The sequence below is a fragment of the Taudactylus pleione genome, unplaced genomic scaffold (genome assembly GCF_031769625.1).
Source record: "Taudactylus pleione unplaced genomic scaffold, aTauple2 ptg000513l, whole genome shotgun sequence".
Taxonomy (NCBI): Eukaryota; Metazoa; Chordata; class Amphibia; order Anura; family Myobatrachidae; genus Taudactylus; species Taudactylus pleione.
The window spans coordinates 19205-31988 of record NW_028284915.1 but is presented as its reverse complement, the minus strand read 5'-3'; the positions used below and the strand labels follow the sequence as shown (position 1 = coordinate 31988).

Genomic DNA, 12784 nt, shown 5'->3' with positions numbered 1-12784 from the left:
TCTGGCCTAAAGCACACCACAATTGTCTATCATCTCAGCCATAGCCTATAAAAGTCCATGTCATTGCAGACACTGAAGAATGGCAAATATGTATTTACAAAAAAAAAAGGACAACTCTTTGAAGCTCATTACATAGCTATTCAAGTCACGATTCGGTACAGTCAATTTAATAAATTAATCTAACACATGTATTGCAATAGTCTGGCACCAAAGATTGGTGGAAGCCCCGTGATAACCCTGTGCTGAATGTACAAATTACTATTTTGTGAAATTAAAGTATGTCTTAAACTATATACTGAGGGACTCAATTTATATCCACTCCTCATTAAGTACTTTTCACAATTTTGTAATAGACTGTTGAACATTTGATATTAAATAAGGAAAAAAAAAAAAAAGACACTGACGCAAATATATTTATGAATTAGATTGGACGATAACTATGTATTGCGCAAGGAGATTGAAAAGACTATACAAAAATAGTTCTTTACAGGTATTTATACAGTCTACTTTTCAATAGTAGAGAAAGAAAAAAAATAAACACATTAACAATAGCACATTTTTTTAACGAAGCCTATTTTATTACTTCAAATGTTAAATGTAAAAAAAATGTCCAGCACAGCTGTCATTTAAAAAAGGAGATCTACAATAAGTACTATGTTTCTAGTTCAATAACAGATGAACCCAATGTCTTTGAAAGACATAATAGCTGATCAGTGTACAGTACATCTTATGAAGACCCGTAAAGTAAAGAACTACTTAGTGATTACAAGCTATACACTTCAAAGCTTTAGTTTCTTTCTTCTTCCTCTACCATCAGGTGCTCCATCCATTTTCCGTTTCTGAGCCTGCAAATAAATAAGTAATGGTTACACTAAAAGGTTAAATTCTACATGAAAGACTACTGTGACAATTTATGTGGTAACATAAAAGGCAAAATAACCCACCCCTCTAAACACAGATAAATATCCCATGTATTTCTGACATGACATAGTAATATATTATTACATATAATCAAATTCTGTAAACTACAGAAATTCAGCAAACCTCAAGCATTTCACTTTTCTCGAGCAGTACACGAGCAGTAACATTCTAACCCACACATGACCACTTCCCTTCCAACATACAGTAAGCATGACTTTCTCAGACAATGCCTCACATGCAGTGTGAGGCACTGCATGTGGTTTACCCTTGATGCACACCTCCAGTCCTAGATGCAGAAGAATTCCCCAACTGTTGCAGCACTCACATTCCTATCTTTAGAAGTACAAACTACCTGGATGGTCACCCCCTTCTCTGCTTGTTACAGCGATCATCCCCTGGACCACCCCAACAAATCTTTGAACATTTTTCGAAATGGCTACGTCCTTTCATATCCTTTGACATCCGCACCATCATGAGTTATTTCAATATCCTAATTTATTGTCCACATTCTACTTGTGCTTTCAAACTAATCTCTAACCTATCCACATCTCACAGTGGACCAACTCTTCTACTCCTCGTGATGTCCACAAGCTTGACTCTGCTTCTGAGATTTGTTTAGGGCAGTGTTTCCCAACTCCGGTCCTTGGGAATCCCTAACACTGAATGTTTTACAGATCTCCTCAGTATCAGTTGGAATTCGCACCACCTGTTTTTTTTTTTTTTTTTTAAATGTCAGCCAGTAATGTATACACCTGTGCACCCACTAGGAGATATGTATAACATGCACTAACTATAGCAAAACTAGAGACTGGCATATATTCTGATCAGACGGCCTTTTTTACCCACATTCCAGAGACTGAATGAACGAAGGTGGTTAATGATTTAATCAACGTTAAATCAAAATGTACTTTTATGGACCACCCTCCTGCATCTGACCACTCCGTTCTTCAAGTAGGATTCCCTCGGTCTCCAGGACAATGTACTATGCTGGTTTTTGTTTACTTCCCAAATTGCTCCTTTGTCTAACTGGATCCACTTCCATTATCAGAGGAAGTACTACAATGCTCCCTTCCTAGCTCTTCTCTACTTATACCATTTCTATTGGAAAACAAAGCTCATTTGGAGCTAAGCAAGCCCTCTATAGGCAGGATACCAAAAATGTTCTAGCCTCTCCAGAACGCTTAACATCTGTTTTAATCCATGTTGATGAAGGTTGTATTTACATTTTATATTTTGTAGGTGAGGGGATGACAACCATTCAAAAACCACCAACAATCTTATCGGATGACAGAAACTACCTAAAACAAATAAAAAAACAGTACCACGAAAGCTTGCCATCATCATGCAATCTGTAATACGGTTATACATTTATAAAATAAACAAGCCACTGCAATAACTTTTCATACACTCATTTCCAGCATTCACTACTGAGATACCCCTTCATGATTTTCTCCTAATCAGATATTCACCCCTATAAATAAATTGTAATTATAGTAACTAGAATGTACTTGGCAAAGGTTCTCCATTGATTGTCTTATACTGGACTTGATACAATACAAACATACCAACCTACATCTATCAGCTAATTAAAAAACATCTTCTAACCTACGCTAACCTCCCTCCCCACAATTCCTCACACCACCTAGTCCGCCCAAGACCTGAATCTATCATTCACACTGATCCTGCTTCCAAATTCCTAGTTAGAGGACTTCTCATGCTGTACTCACTAATTCCCTACCTCATAACAAAATGTTCTACTTGGATCAAAACAATCCTTATAAACCAATTTCAGCAAGCTTACCAATTCTAGAACCAAACTTCTTATTCTACTCTACCTGGTCACTACTCCTTTATACAATGAATAAAAACTTACATGTATTCTGCCAAGTCCAAAACAAAAATTGCAGTGTGACTGGAAGATGTAGAGGAGGGTAGGGGGTATATCACCTTTGGTACTGCTAAAACATGTAGAACTTTGCTATATGTATATCGCTGTTAATAGCTAGTATTAAAAATGTCAGTTCCCAAATGTAAAATTCTTCAAACAAATCAGGGAGAAAAATGATTAATAGTAATATTGCAGTAAGGACATATCCAGTTTTACTAATTTATTTCTAAGTCTCATCAATTTAGAATCATGAACATATTAAAAGCCATACTCACCGAAGAGGATTTTGGTCCACGTTTCTTTTTCTCAGCTTTTTCCTTTTCTTCCAATTCAAGATTTTCCCTCTCAATTAATGTTATTAAAGTATTACATCTTCTCTGCAGTTCCTAAAGCGATTCAAAATGAAAGTTTTCCATTTGTTGCTTAATTTGCGACTTTACTCACATTTGTGTAAAAGTCCCATAAGTACACAATCTTATTTTACACATGGTGAATTTAATCTGACTGCAAACAAAGGGGTTTCTCCTCCATGTTTATAGCAGTAATCGTTTTACTTATCTACTATGGCACCATATCAGGTTCTTAGGAAACAGATACAGTAATAAGATGACAGGGGTAGAAAATCCAAGGGGTGAAGAACCCTTTAAACTATAATGCTGGGTACACACCTAGCAATGTGTACCCAGCATGACATTGCCGGCAACAGGACCCTGCATGTGGCAAGTGCATATATACTTGCCAATGCCTGGTCCACCAGGGATGGGGTGGGGGAGAAGGTACACGCCATTGATACAGACATCCCCCATCAGCCCTGCAGTAGAGATAACAGGCGATGGTCGCTTGCGACACACGGGAGAGTGCACATTAAGGGTACACACTAGATGATGTATCCAATAGGTTGCTCCAATTTGCAGGATCGGATGACATATTGCCTAGTATCCTTTAAATCAGTTTTTCCACAAAACACAAGAATCTTCCAAGAGCATGAATTAAAAGTTTTGTATTTCCTCACCATTGCAGTTCTTGACTTAAGAAACCAGTCAAATCTAAACTGAGGTGAATTCCGGATACACTGCCTAAGCTCATCGTAGACATTCTCCTTATCAAAACCAAGCTTGTGTAGCATACAGATAAGAAAGCGATCTTCCTCCTCTGTGTAATTTTTTCCTTTGTTTGTGCCGTAAGATATTCTCAGCTGATGGAAAGGCGCCTTGTATCGACCAATCTAGAAGAAAAACAAATAGCAAAATTATTTGCACAGACCTTGCATCATTAACCTTTATGTAGTGCCAACATACTGTGCTACAGTTTAGTCTCTGCCTCATGCAATTACAAACATTGTAGTTTACTTTGTGATAAGCCAACTAAATTGCCAGAATGTTATTGGTGTCCTGTGTGATAAATAAGATGCAGGTTCTATTAATGCGCTGGTATTAATATAATACAGTGATGCAATATCATTTGTTCTGCTATATTAAAAAGGATTGTTCTGCTTTCCTTCTATTACGTTTAACCAGGAAAACTGTTTACATCAGTATAAATGTAAAAAACATAAAACTACACTATAAAAAAAAAAAAAAAAAAAAAAGGACAACACAAAATTCCTTTAACATACAATACAGTCAGGTGCATAAATATTGGGACATTGACAGATTTTTCATATTTTGGCCTCTATTCACCACCACCATGGCTTTGAAATGAAACAAACAAGAGGTGCTTTAACTGCAGACTTTCAGAATTAATTTGAGGGTAATTACATCAAAATCAGGTGAACGGTGTAGGAATTACAACGGTTTCTATATGTGCCTATCCCTTTTTAAGCGGCCAAAAGTAATGGGACAAACTAAACAATCCTAAATCTAACTTTCACTTTTTAATACTTTGTTGCAAATCCTTTGCAGGTAATTACAGCCTGACGTCTGGAACGCATAGACATCACCAGACGCTGGGTTTCATCACTGGTGATTGCTCTGCCAGGCCTCTACTGCAAATGTCTTCAGTTCCTGCTTGTTCTTGGGGCATTTTCCCTTCAGTTTTGTCTTCAGCAAGTGAAATGCATGCTCAATCGGATTCAGGTCAGAGGATTGACTTGGCCATTGCATAACATTCCACTTTTTAGCCTTAAAAAAACTCTTTGGTTGCTTTTGCAGTATGCTTCGGGTCATTGTCTGCACTGTGAAGCGCCGTCCAATGAGTTCTGAAGCATTTGACTGAATAGGAGCATATAATATTGCCCGAAACACTTCAGAATTCATTCTGCTGCTTTTGTCAGCAGTCACATCATCAATAAATACAAGGGAACCAGTTCCATTGGCAGCCATACATGCCCACGCCATGACACTACCACCATGCTTCACTGATGAGATGGTATGTTTTGGATCATTGTCAGTTCCTTTCCTTCTCTTCCCATCACTCTGGTACAAGTTGATCTTTGTCTCATCTGTCCATAGGACGTTGTTCCAGAACTGTAATGGCTTTTTTTAGATGTTGTTTGGCAAATGCTAATCTGGTCTTCCTGCTTTTGTGGCTCACCAATGGCTTGCATCTTGTGGTGAACCCTCTATATTCACTCTTGTGAAGTCTTCTCTTGATTGTTGACTTTGACACATACACCTACCTCCAGGAGAGTTCTTGATTTGGCCAACTGTTGTGAAGGGGTTTTTCTTCACCAGGGAAATAATTCTTCTGTCATCTACCACAGTTGTTTCCGTGGTCTTCCGGGCCTTTTGGTGTTGCTGAGCTCTCTGGAACATTCTTAAAAAGAAAGAACGCACCGAACAGTTGATTTGGCCACACCTAATGTTTTTGCTATGTCTCTGATGGGTTTGTTTTGATTTTTCAGCCTAATGATGGCTTGCTTCACTGATAGTGACAGCTCTTTGGATCTCATATTAATAGTCGACATCAACTGATTCCAAATGCAAATGTCACACTTAGAATCAACTCCAGACCTTTTACCTGCTTAATTGATAATGAAATAACGAGGGAATAGCCCACACCTGTCTATGAAATAGCTTTTGAGTTGATCGTCCCATTACTTTTGGCCCCTTAAAAAGTGGTAGGCACATATAGAAACCGTTGTAAATTCCTACACCGTTCACCTGATTTGGATGTAATTACCATCAAATTAAATCTGAAAGTCTGCAGTTAAAGCACATCTTGTTTGTTTAATTTCAAAGCCATGGTGGTGGTGAATAGAGGCCAAAATTTGACAATTCTGTCAATGTCCCAATATTTATGCACCTGACTGTATGATCTACATGCAGAACGCACAAGTTCTGCAATAAAAGTACTCTGACACCAATCACAGCAACATTACCTTTGTATCCAGAGCCTTCTTTATGCTAATTCTCCTTTGTATCCTTGCTTCTCCCCTTTCTATCTGAGCCATGATTTTCTCAATGTCTTGTAGCTCATTACATCTTTCCCAAAAGACAGCTGAACAAAAATATTAATAGTTTGGATTACAACACATACAGTAAAATATAGAAACATGTATGCTTAGAGAAGCTTGAAATCTGACAGCAATTTCTTTCCCATAAAACAGACTTTTTTCCTATTTCTGGTAAACAAGAGCCAACTCCACCACCACGCCCGGTTTAGCTACAATAGAATATGAGACAAACCGATAACTACATTCATTATTTGCTGCGCTCCACTTAAGGCGGCCTACACACTTTGCGATATTTTACACGACTTGCCCAATTCCGATGCTTCCTCAGGACAAATCGCGTAAAATAGGCCAAATTGTGAGTGTCCACTCGCGCTCACGATGCGCGTACCCGCAGGTCGTACATCGCATCTTCAGATCTGCCGTGCTGTAGGGCAGATTTGCCAATCTGGGACACGATGCACTGGAAAAAGTTAAGGATGCACGATAGATCATTTGTCACATTGGAGACTTTTTACACCAAATCGTGTGCAGGACTCCTGGGAGAGAGTTCAAGGGAAATCGTATACGATGTCGGTTCATAAGCACATCGCAAAGTGTGTAGGCACCTTTAGGATCCAGACTGAGTTTTTTTTGGCCTTTCCTGCAAGTCTTGAGGTCACTGGTGCTACAGAGTGTAGAGTGGCATGTAGGAGCTCAGGCACGATGAAGTTAGCGTTTCTGTCTCTCTATATTCCCTTAGCCAGGAGTGTATCAGCTATTTATTTAACTTGGCCCTTAAACAGAAGAAAGGTTGAAATGTAAATGAGGAAAGAACAGAAAGCACTTAAGGAGCCTATACACCTACACGATTTCGGCCCGATTTTCGATGAGTCATCAGATGGATCTTGTGAAAATCGTATTATTTTAGTAAGATACGATCCGATGCGCGCTCCTGCAGCTCCTATAATCGGATCGTATGATCAGATGTGCAGCACATCTTGTCCATCGTATCGTGTGCAGATCATGCCGTTTATTTTGTTCATGCGATCCATCGTGCAGCAATTCAAGTCATTTCAATGACTTTTTATGAGCCTGAGAGAGCAATCTTACGACAGATCCTGTGCTAAAGAAAAACAACAAACATGCTGCCGGGACTGCCAGGGAGCTCCAGGGAATCTTAGGGAAATTGTATATGAATCGGATCTTATGCTGGTCGGGTAGGTGTATGGGCAGCATTAGAGTACATTGGCCTGCTGCTGTTTTTTTCTTCCCTCATTTACATTTTAACCTTCTTCTGTACTCAAAAATAACTGAGGCTCTTCCAGTGTTAGGGGCAGCAGCTCAGGCTTCATTCATAATTTTTTTTAAAGTATCTAGATCTTCAGGGTGCACTGCTACACCCCATGGTGCCAGTGTTCCCCAAAAGGATGTAAGAACTTTTTAAATTTTTTGTTTAATATAGTACAAGCCAGTTGGTGCTTTGCTAACAGAAGCCTTGGGTTTTGCTCATCCAACTAATTCTACCAAGCCCGAGCTAACAGAATAATAATAGGTTTACTTCACCAACCTTAAGTATCTTCGAATCCAGATTAGATAAATCACAGATCAGAAACTTGCTTTATCCATAGCAACACAAAATATTTAGCATGTAGAGAACTGTAGACATACTGTGCCTAGAAAACTCATGCCCAGTACCATACAGCCTTGTGCCAAACATCAGTAGCCTCATACCCACTATGTCCCATATACTGTGACCATATATATCCTTGTACTTCATACATTCTAACTCTCCCTCATTCCTTTACATATCTTGTGGTGGTTATCGTTTTCTCCACCTACCATTATGATCCAACTAAATTATGAGGCTTCTCTAATGAAATCACACATGGTTTCATGTAGTGAAGCCTGAAAAGTTAATAAAGCAGATTGTTACTGTTAAGGGAGAGTGAAAGCGGAGAGGTCAGCAACACAGCTTAACAGAGTATTGTCAGTGATGTTAACCACGACACCCAGGCTAGATCAGGAACTTCTGTGGTTTTTTTAAAAAGGAAAATCAGAAATGGGAGATGGGGGAAGGTTATCCCACCTAAGCTGCTGCTCCAGTATCGGCTCTCTTTTAGAAACCCGAATGAAGGCAGGTATAAACTATCATCTTAAAGTGGACAAACTACTTGAAATGTTCCACAACGTTACGCTTTAATTTACCTGCTGGATGGTTTTACATTTGTAACGATGGCCCCAAAAAAGACCCCAAACTCCTGCACAGAACAGCGAAGATAAAAGACTTCTCCATATAAAATATTAACCACACGTTTACACTATGCTTGCAAAAACCAGAGAAATATTTACCCGAATACTCCATTACATCATCAGGAGTTTTGCCTTCCACTTCACGAGCTATATTTTCAATGTCATCACGGCCCCATTTTTCATTAGCTTTGATGAACTGGTTAAAATCTCTCTTGTTCCAATTGGTAAAGCCCTGAAAAATAAAACAGGACTTTCATTTAGCATAAGTTTGCCATCTAAAACACACATATTAGGCTTTCAAAATCTTAACGTCTTGAAAGCAAATAAAGTGCAGCTTCACACACCTGAGTTAGTAATTTTTCCTTTTCATCTAACTCTTCATCATTAAGTGGCTCTGCTTCATCAATCTTCAACTGTTCTTCCTTCTGTGCCTGTGCTGCATTAGGTAAATCAGGGTTTCGTGGTACCTGAGGTGGCAGAACAGAATTTGTCACTACTGTACTTAAATTATACTGAATATTTTTGCATGAAACTCAAAATATCTTACCTTATAACCAATTGTTTTTCTATAATACAGAATTTCCTTCTCCAATAACTCGAACAATCGTGGAGGGAAAAACTGAAAATCTTGAACATTTGGTTGTTTTGGAGGGCGTGGAGCCTAAACAGAAGTTACAAATAGTTATTTACCATAACGGAGAAATGAGATTGCAAGAATATATACCTAAGGTCCCACCAAAGCAACGAGAGGCGGGCTCCCTCCGCTTTTTATTGTGATAGTACTAATGCCAAACCTCATACACTTACTTTTGGTATTTTTGGTTCACTGACACGGAGTGCTTCCCTAAAATAGGCATCAACTGCATAATTTGCTTTTCTTTCACGCTTTGGTGGCTCAATCCATTCAGTAAATGCCATCTTGTGTTTAAAAAAAAAAAAAGTAAGAACATTTTTGGCTTTATATTTCTACATAAACATTACTTAAATGCCTACACAAACAATATCTACTGTGTGGAATTCATATTTTACCTTTTGTTTTTCTCTGTAATCTTCACCTTCAAAATTATAAACACTGGAATCCGTATCCACAGTAAAGTTTCTCAATGAGCTTTCACCCATGTTTGAGAGTTTTTCTTTCATTTCTGCAGTCTAAAAGGAATTAAAAAAAAAAAAAAAAAAAAAAACTTAGTAATTTCCTAGTATTTTGCAAAAAATGTTCTTGCTAACTGATAAATGTGACTTCTATATGAAGCAATGGACACCATTTGATGTATATCAGCCTACAATTTGAGTGAAACTTTGTGCATTACATGCAAAAAAGTATATAGCACTGTACATATGGGATGATTCAATTGCCACAAGACGGCTCGTCCCGCGAGTAAGTGTGCGCATATGCCGCACTTGCGGTAGCCCCAAGTTTGCTGATTTTTGTTCACAGCGTCACCAGGCTGTGTATAACAATCCATAATTCCCAATCAAGTTGATGTGACACTGCTGACATTTACACTCCGTTGCAAAGGCACAACGCTGGTTTTGCAGCCAATAGTGTTGATTAATAAGTTGCTATGTAATGCCATAAATATTTATTAAATTATAAATATTTACTATATTAAACATTCACCTAATATTTTTAGTCTACTAGGGAACCTTACACAAAGAAAAGAAATACTTCACCATCAAGACTTAAGGAGCCAGTGGGAAGTTAAACCTACCTTTTTTTCACCCCTTTCCAAAATGGCGTCAATGTCTTCATCAGTGATTTCACTATCCTTTGATGCAAACACATGTGTGGCACCATGACGAATCATCTGAAGCATGTCATCCTTTCCCAGCTTATTTAAATTTTGGTCCACTAATCTTCCTGTTTGAGATGGAACAGAAAGAATAACAGCTAATAGGTATATCAGGAAGCAATGTGAAGATACGTCATAAGAAAAAAAAAAAAAAGAAAAAAACTTATTGGCTTCACTAGATTGAGATTTTATTTCATACCTTATTAGTGCAACAGTAACAAATATAATGAGACATAAGGATCAAGGCACCATTGTTAACATTATTAAAGCTGCATTACCATCTACTGAGCACATTTTAATAGGATTATCCCAATCCTAGCATCTTCCGGCAAAAACCAGAGTAGCAAATTGAATTTACAGACTCCGATACTCCTGAATCAGTATTTCCAGGGGTTAAGCTAGCGAGGAGGTCATCAAGATCATGATGTAGGTGATTGTCATTCTTACAACAGGGCTTGACAAATCCCAGGCGCCAGGTCGCCATGGCTACCAGAATTTGCATTGAGGGAGGAAGCAGATCCTCATCAGCACCGCGGATATTCGTGCCTATACTATTGCGGCGTTCATTTCATGCACAGGAGTGCATGTGCTGAGTGTCCTATGCGGCGACTGCTGTACCCGTCATGGCCTGTGCAGACTGCTCCTGTCTGTCCCATCCTGCACTGACGACTCCTGTCCATCCTGGCCTGCTCTGATCCCTGCTGTCTGTCTACGCTGATCCTCCTGTATGTCCCAGCTGTCTACTGTCTCTGGCTGCATAGAGCTCCCAAGTAATAGGATGTATGCGTGGCCAGGGATTGCCGAGCGCCTTCAAAGAGATAGTGGTGTGACCACGGGGGCAGGAGGGTTCTGTTGTACTTTCTGGCACCATTGTTTTATATGAAGTGTGGTATGTTATCACTGTAGGGTGGTGGGTGGAGCAGGGGAGCTGTACAGAGCAGCGAGGGGTTTCCACGTTACTATATCCATTCAACTGCGACCATTTTGTGAACTAGTATAGTGTGTATAACAGTTACATAACAATGAGCTGTGCTCCTCAATCACACCGTTATTTATTTATTTTTTTTAGGGGGGCGGGGGGATGGGAGACAGTGATCTGGCTCCTACACTTTCATCCTGGCTCCTAGATTTTAGAAAAATTTGTCAAGCCCAGTCTTACCATATCTCTTCTTTTCTACATCGGGGTCCATAGGGTACCACAGGATAACTTGGGGATGTCCCAAAGCAGTCCCTTTAAGGGTGGGGACGCTCCTGTGTAGAAAGGTGAATCCGCCGCCCAAAGGAAGCATCCTGAGAGGCGAAGGTATCAAAAGCATAATACCAGAGAGGTATGGACAGAAGACCATGTGGCCGCCTTGCAAAGCTGAACAGCCGAGGCGCCACGGCGAGCTGCCCACGAAGGACCCACAGACCGAGTAGAATGAGCAGTAACAGAGGGCGGTACTGGAAGGCCCTCATGAGCGTAAGCTTCAGAGATTGTCATGCGAACACACCTAGGCAAAGTTTGTTTATTGGCTGGCCATCCCTTCTTGTGGAATCCATAAAGTACAATGAGTCTGACTGAACTGGTACGGGCCACATAAATCCTGAGAGCACGTACCACATCCAATGAGGCCTCACCTGCCGAGAGGTCTGGAGAATTAAAGGCCGGTACAATAATTTCCTCATTAATGTGGAAACTAGAAACCACCTTGGGAAGAAACCCAGGGCGAGTCCGAAGCACCGCCCTGTCCTGGTGAAAATCCAGAAATGGGGAACGACGAGAGAGCCTAGAAAGCTGACACTCTCCTGGCAACAGCCAGAAGAAAAACCAGTCTTAGCAGTAAGCCACTTGAGATCCACAGAATCCAGTGGCTCAAATGGAGGACCCTGCAAGGCTTTAAGTACAACAGGCAAATCCCAAGGCATCACAGGAGGGACAGAGAGGCAGAGTGCGAAGGATCCCCTGTAGGAAAGTGCGGATATCAGGAAGAGGAGCAATCCTACGCTGGAACCACACTGACAGAGCAGAAACATGCTCCTTCAGTGAAGCAAGGCAGAGACCAAGATCTAAACCCGCCTGCAGGAAAGCCAAAACTCTAGATATCCAAAACACTTTGGGGATCGTAACCTCTGGTACGACACCAAAGTATGCATGCCACACTGGTAAATCCGTGCAGAAGCAGGCTTCCGTTCTCGGAGCAGTGTTAACCACAGAGCCAGAAAAACCCGTGGACCTTAGTAGGTATGTCTCAAGAGCCACGCCGTCAAAGACAGACGACCCAGGTCCGGGTAAAGGCAAGGACCTTGAGACAACATGTCCGGAGTGTCAATGGAGAGACTCCGAAGATCTGAGTACCAATGCAGTCTGGGCTAAGCTGGAGCCACCAGCAGGACAGTGCCTCCTTGTTTGAACTTCCGAAGTACTCGAGGAAGTAGGGAGATTGAAGGAAACTGATACGCAAACGAAGGTCCACTTGACAGACAGAGCATCTACCAGAAGAGCCCCTGCGTAATCTTGTTCTGGACCTGTACACTGGCAGCTTGTGGTTGTGTCAAGAGGCCATAAGGTCCACTTCT

General features: G+C 40.3%; 1 protein-coding gene across 1 annotated transcript in view; it reads right to left on the bottom strand.

The window, feature by feature from the left end:
• Window positions 1-380: 380 nt before the first annotated feature.
• LOC148501565 (SWI/SNF-related matrix-associated actin-dependent regulator of chromatin subfamily A member 5) overlaps window positions 381-12784 on the bottom strand; it is a 31333-nt gene continuing 18929 nt past the window's right edge. The window contains exons 12-21 of the mRNA XM_088450283.1: window positions 10145-10293; window positions 9462-9581; window positions 9240-9350; window positions 8980-9093; window positions 8777-8899; window positions 8532-8664; window positions 6129-6247; window positions 3822-4034; window positions 3085-3195; window positions 381-845 (exon numbers count right to left, since the gene is read on the bottom strand). Coding sequence (XP_088306409.1) covers window positions 780-845; window positions 3085-3195; window positions 3822-4034; window positions 6129-6247; window positions 8532-8664; window positions 8777-8899; window positions 8980-9093; window positions 9240-9350; window positions 9462-9581; window positions 10145-10293 — 1259 coding nt within the window. The 3' untranslated portion in view covers window positions 381-779. The remainder of the gene's footprint in view (window positions 846-3084; window positions 3196-3821; window positions 4035-6128; window positions 6248-8531; window positions 8665-8776; window positions 8900-8979; window positions 9094-9239; window positions 9351-9461; window positions 9582-10144; window positions 10294-12784) is intronic.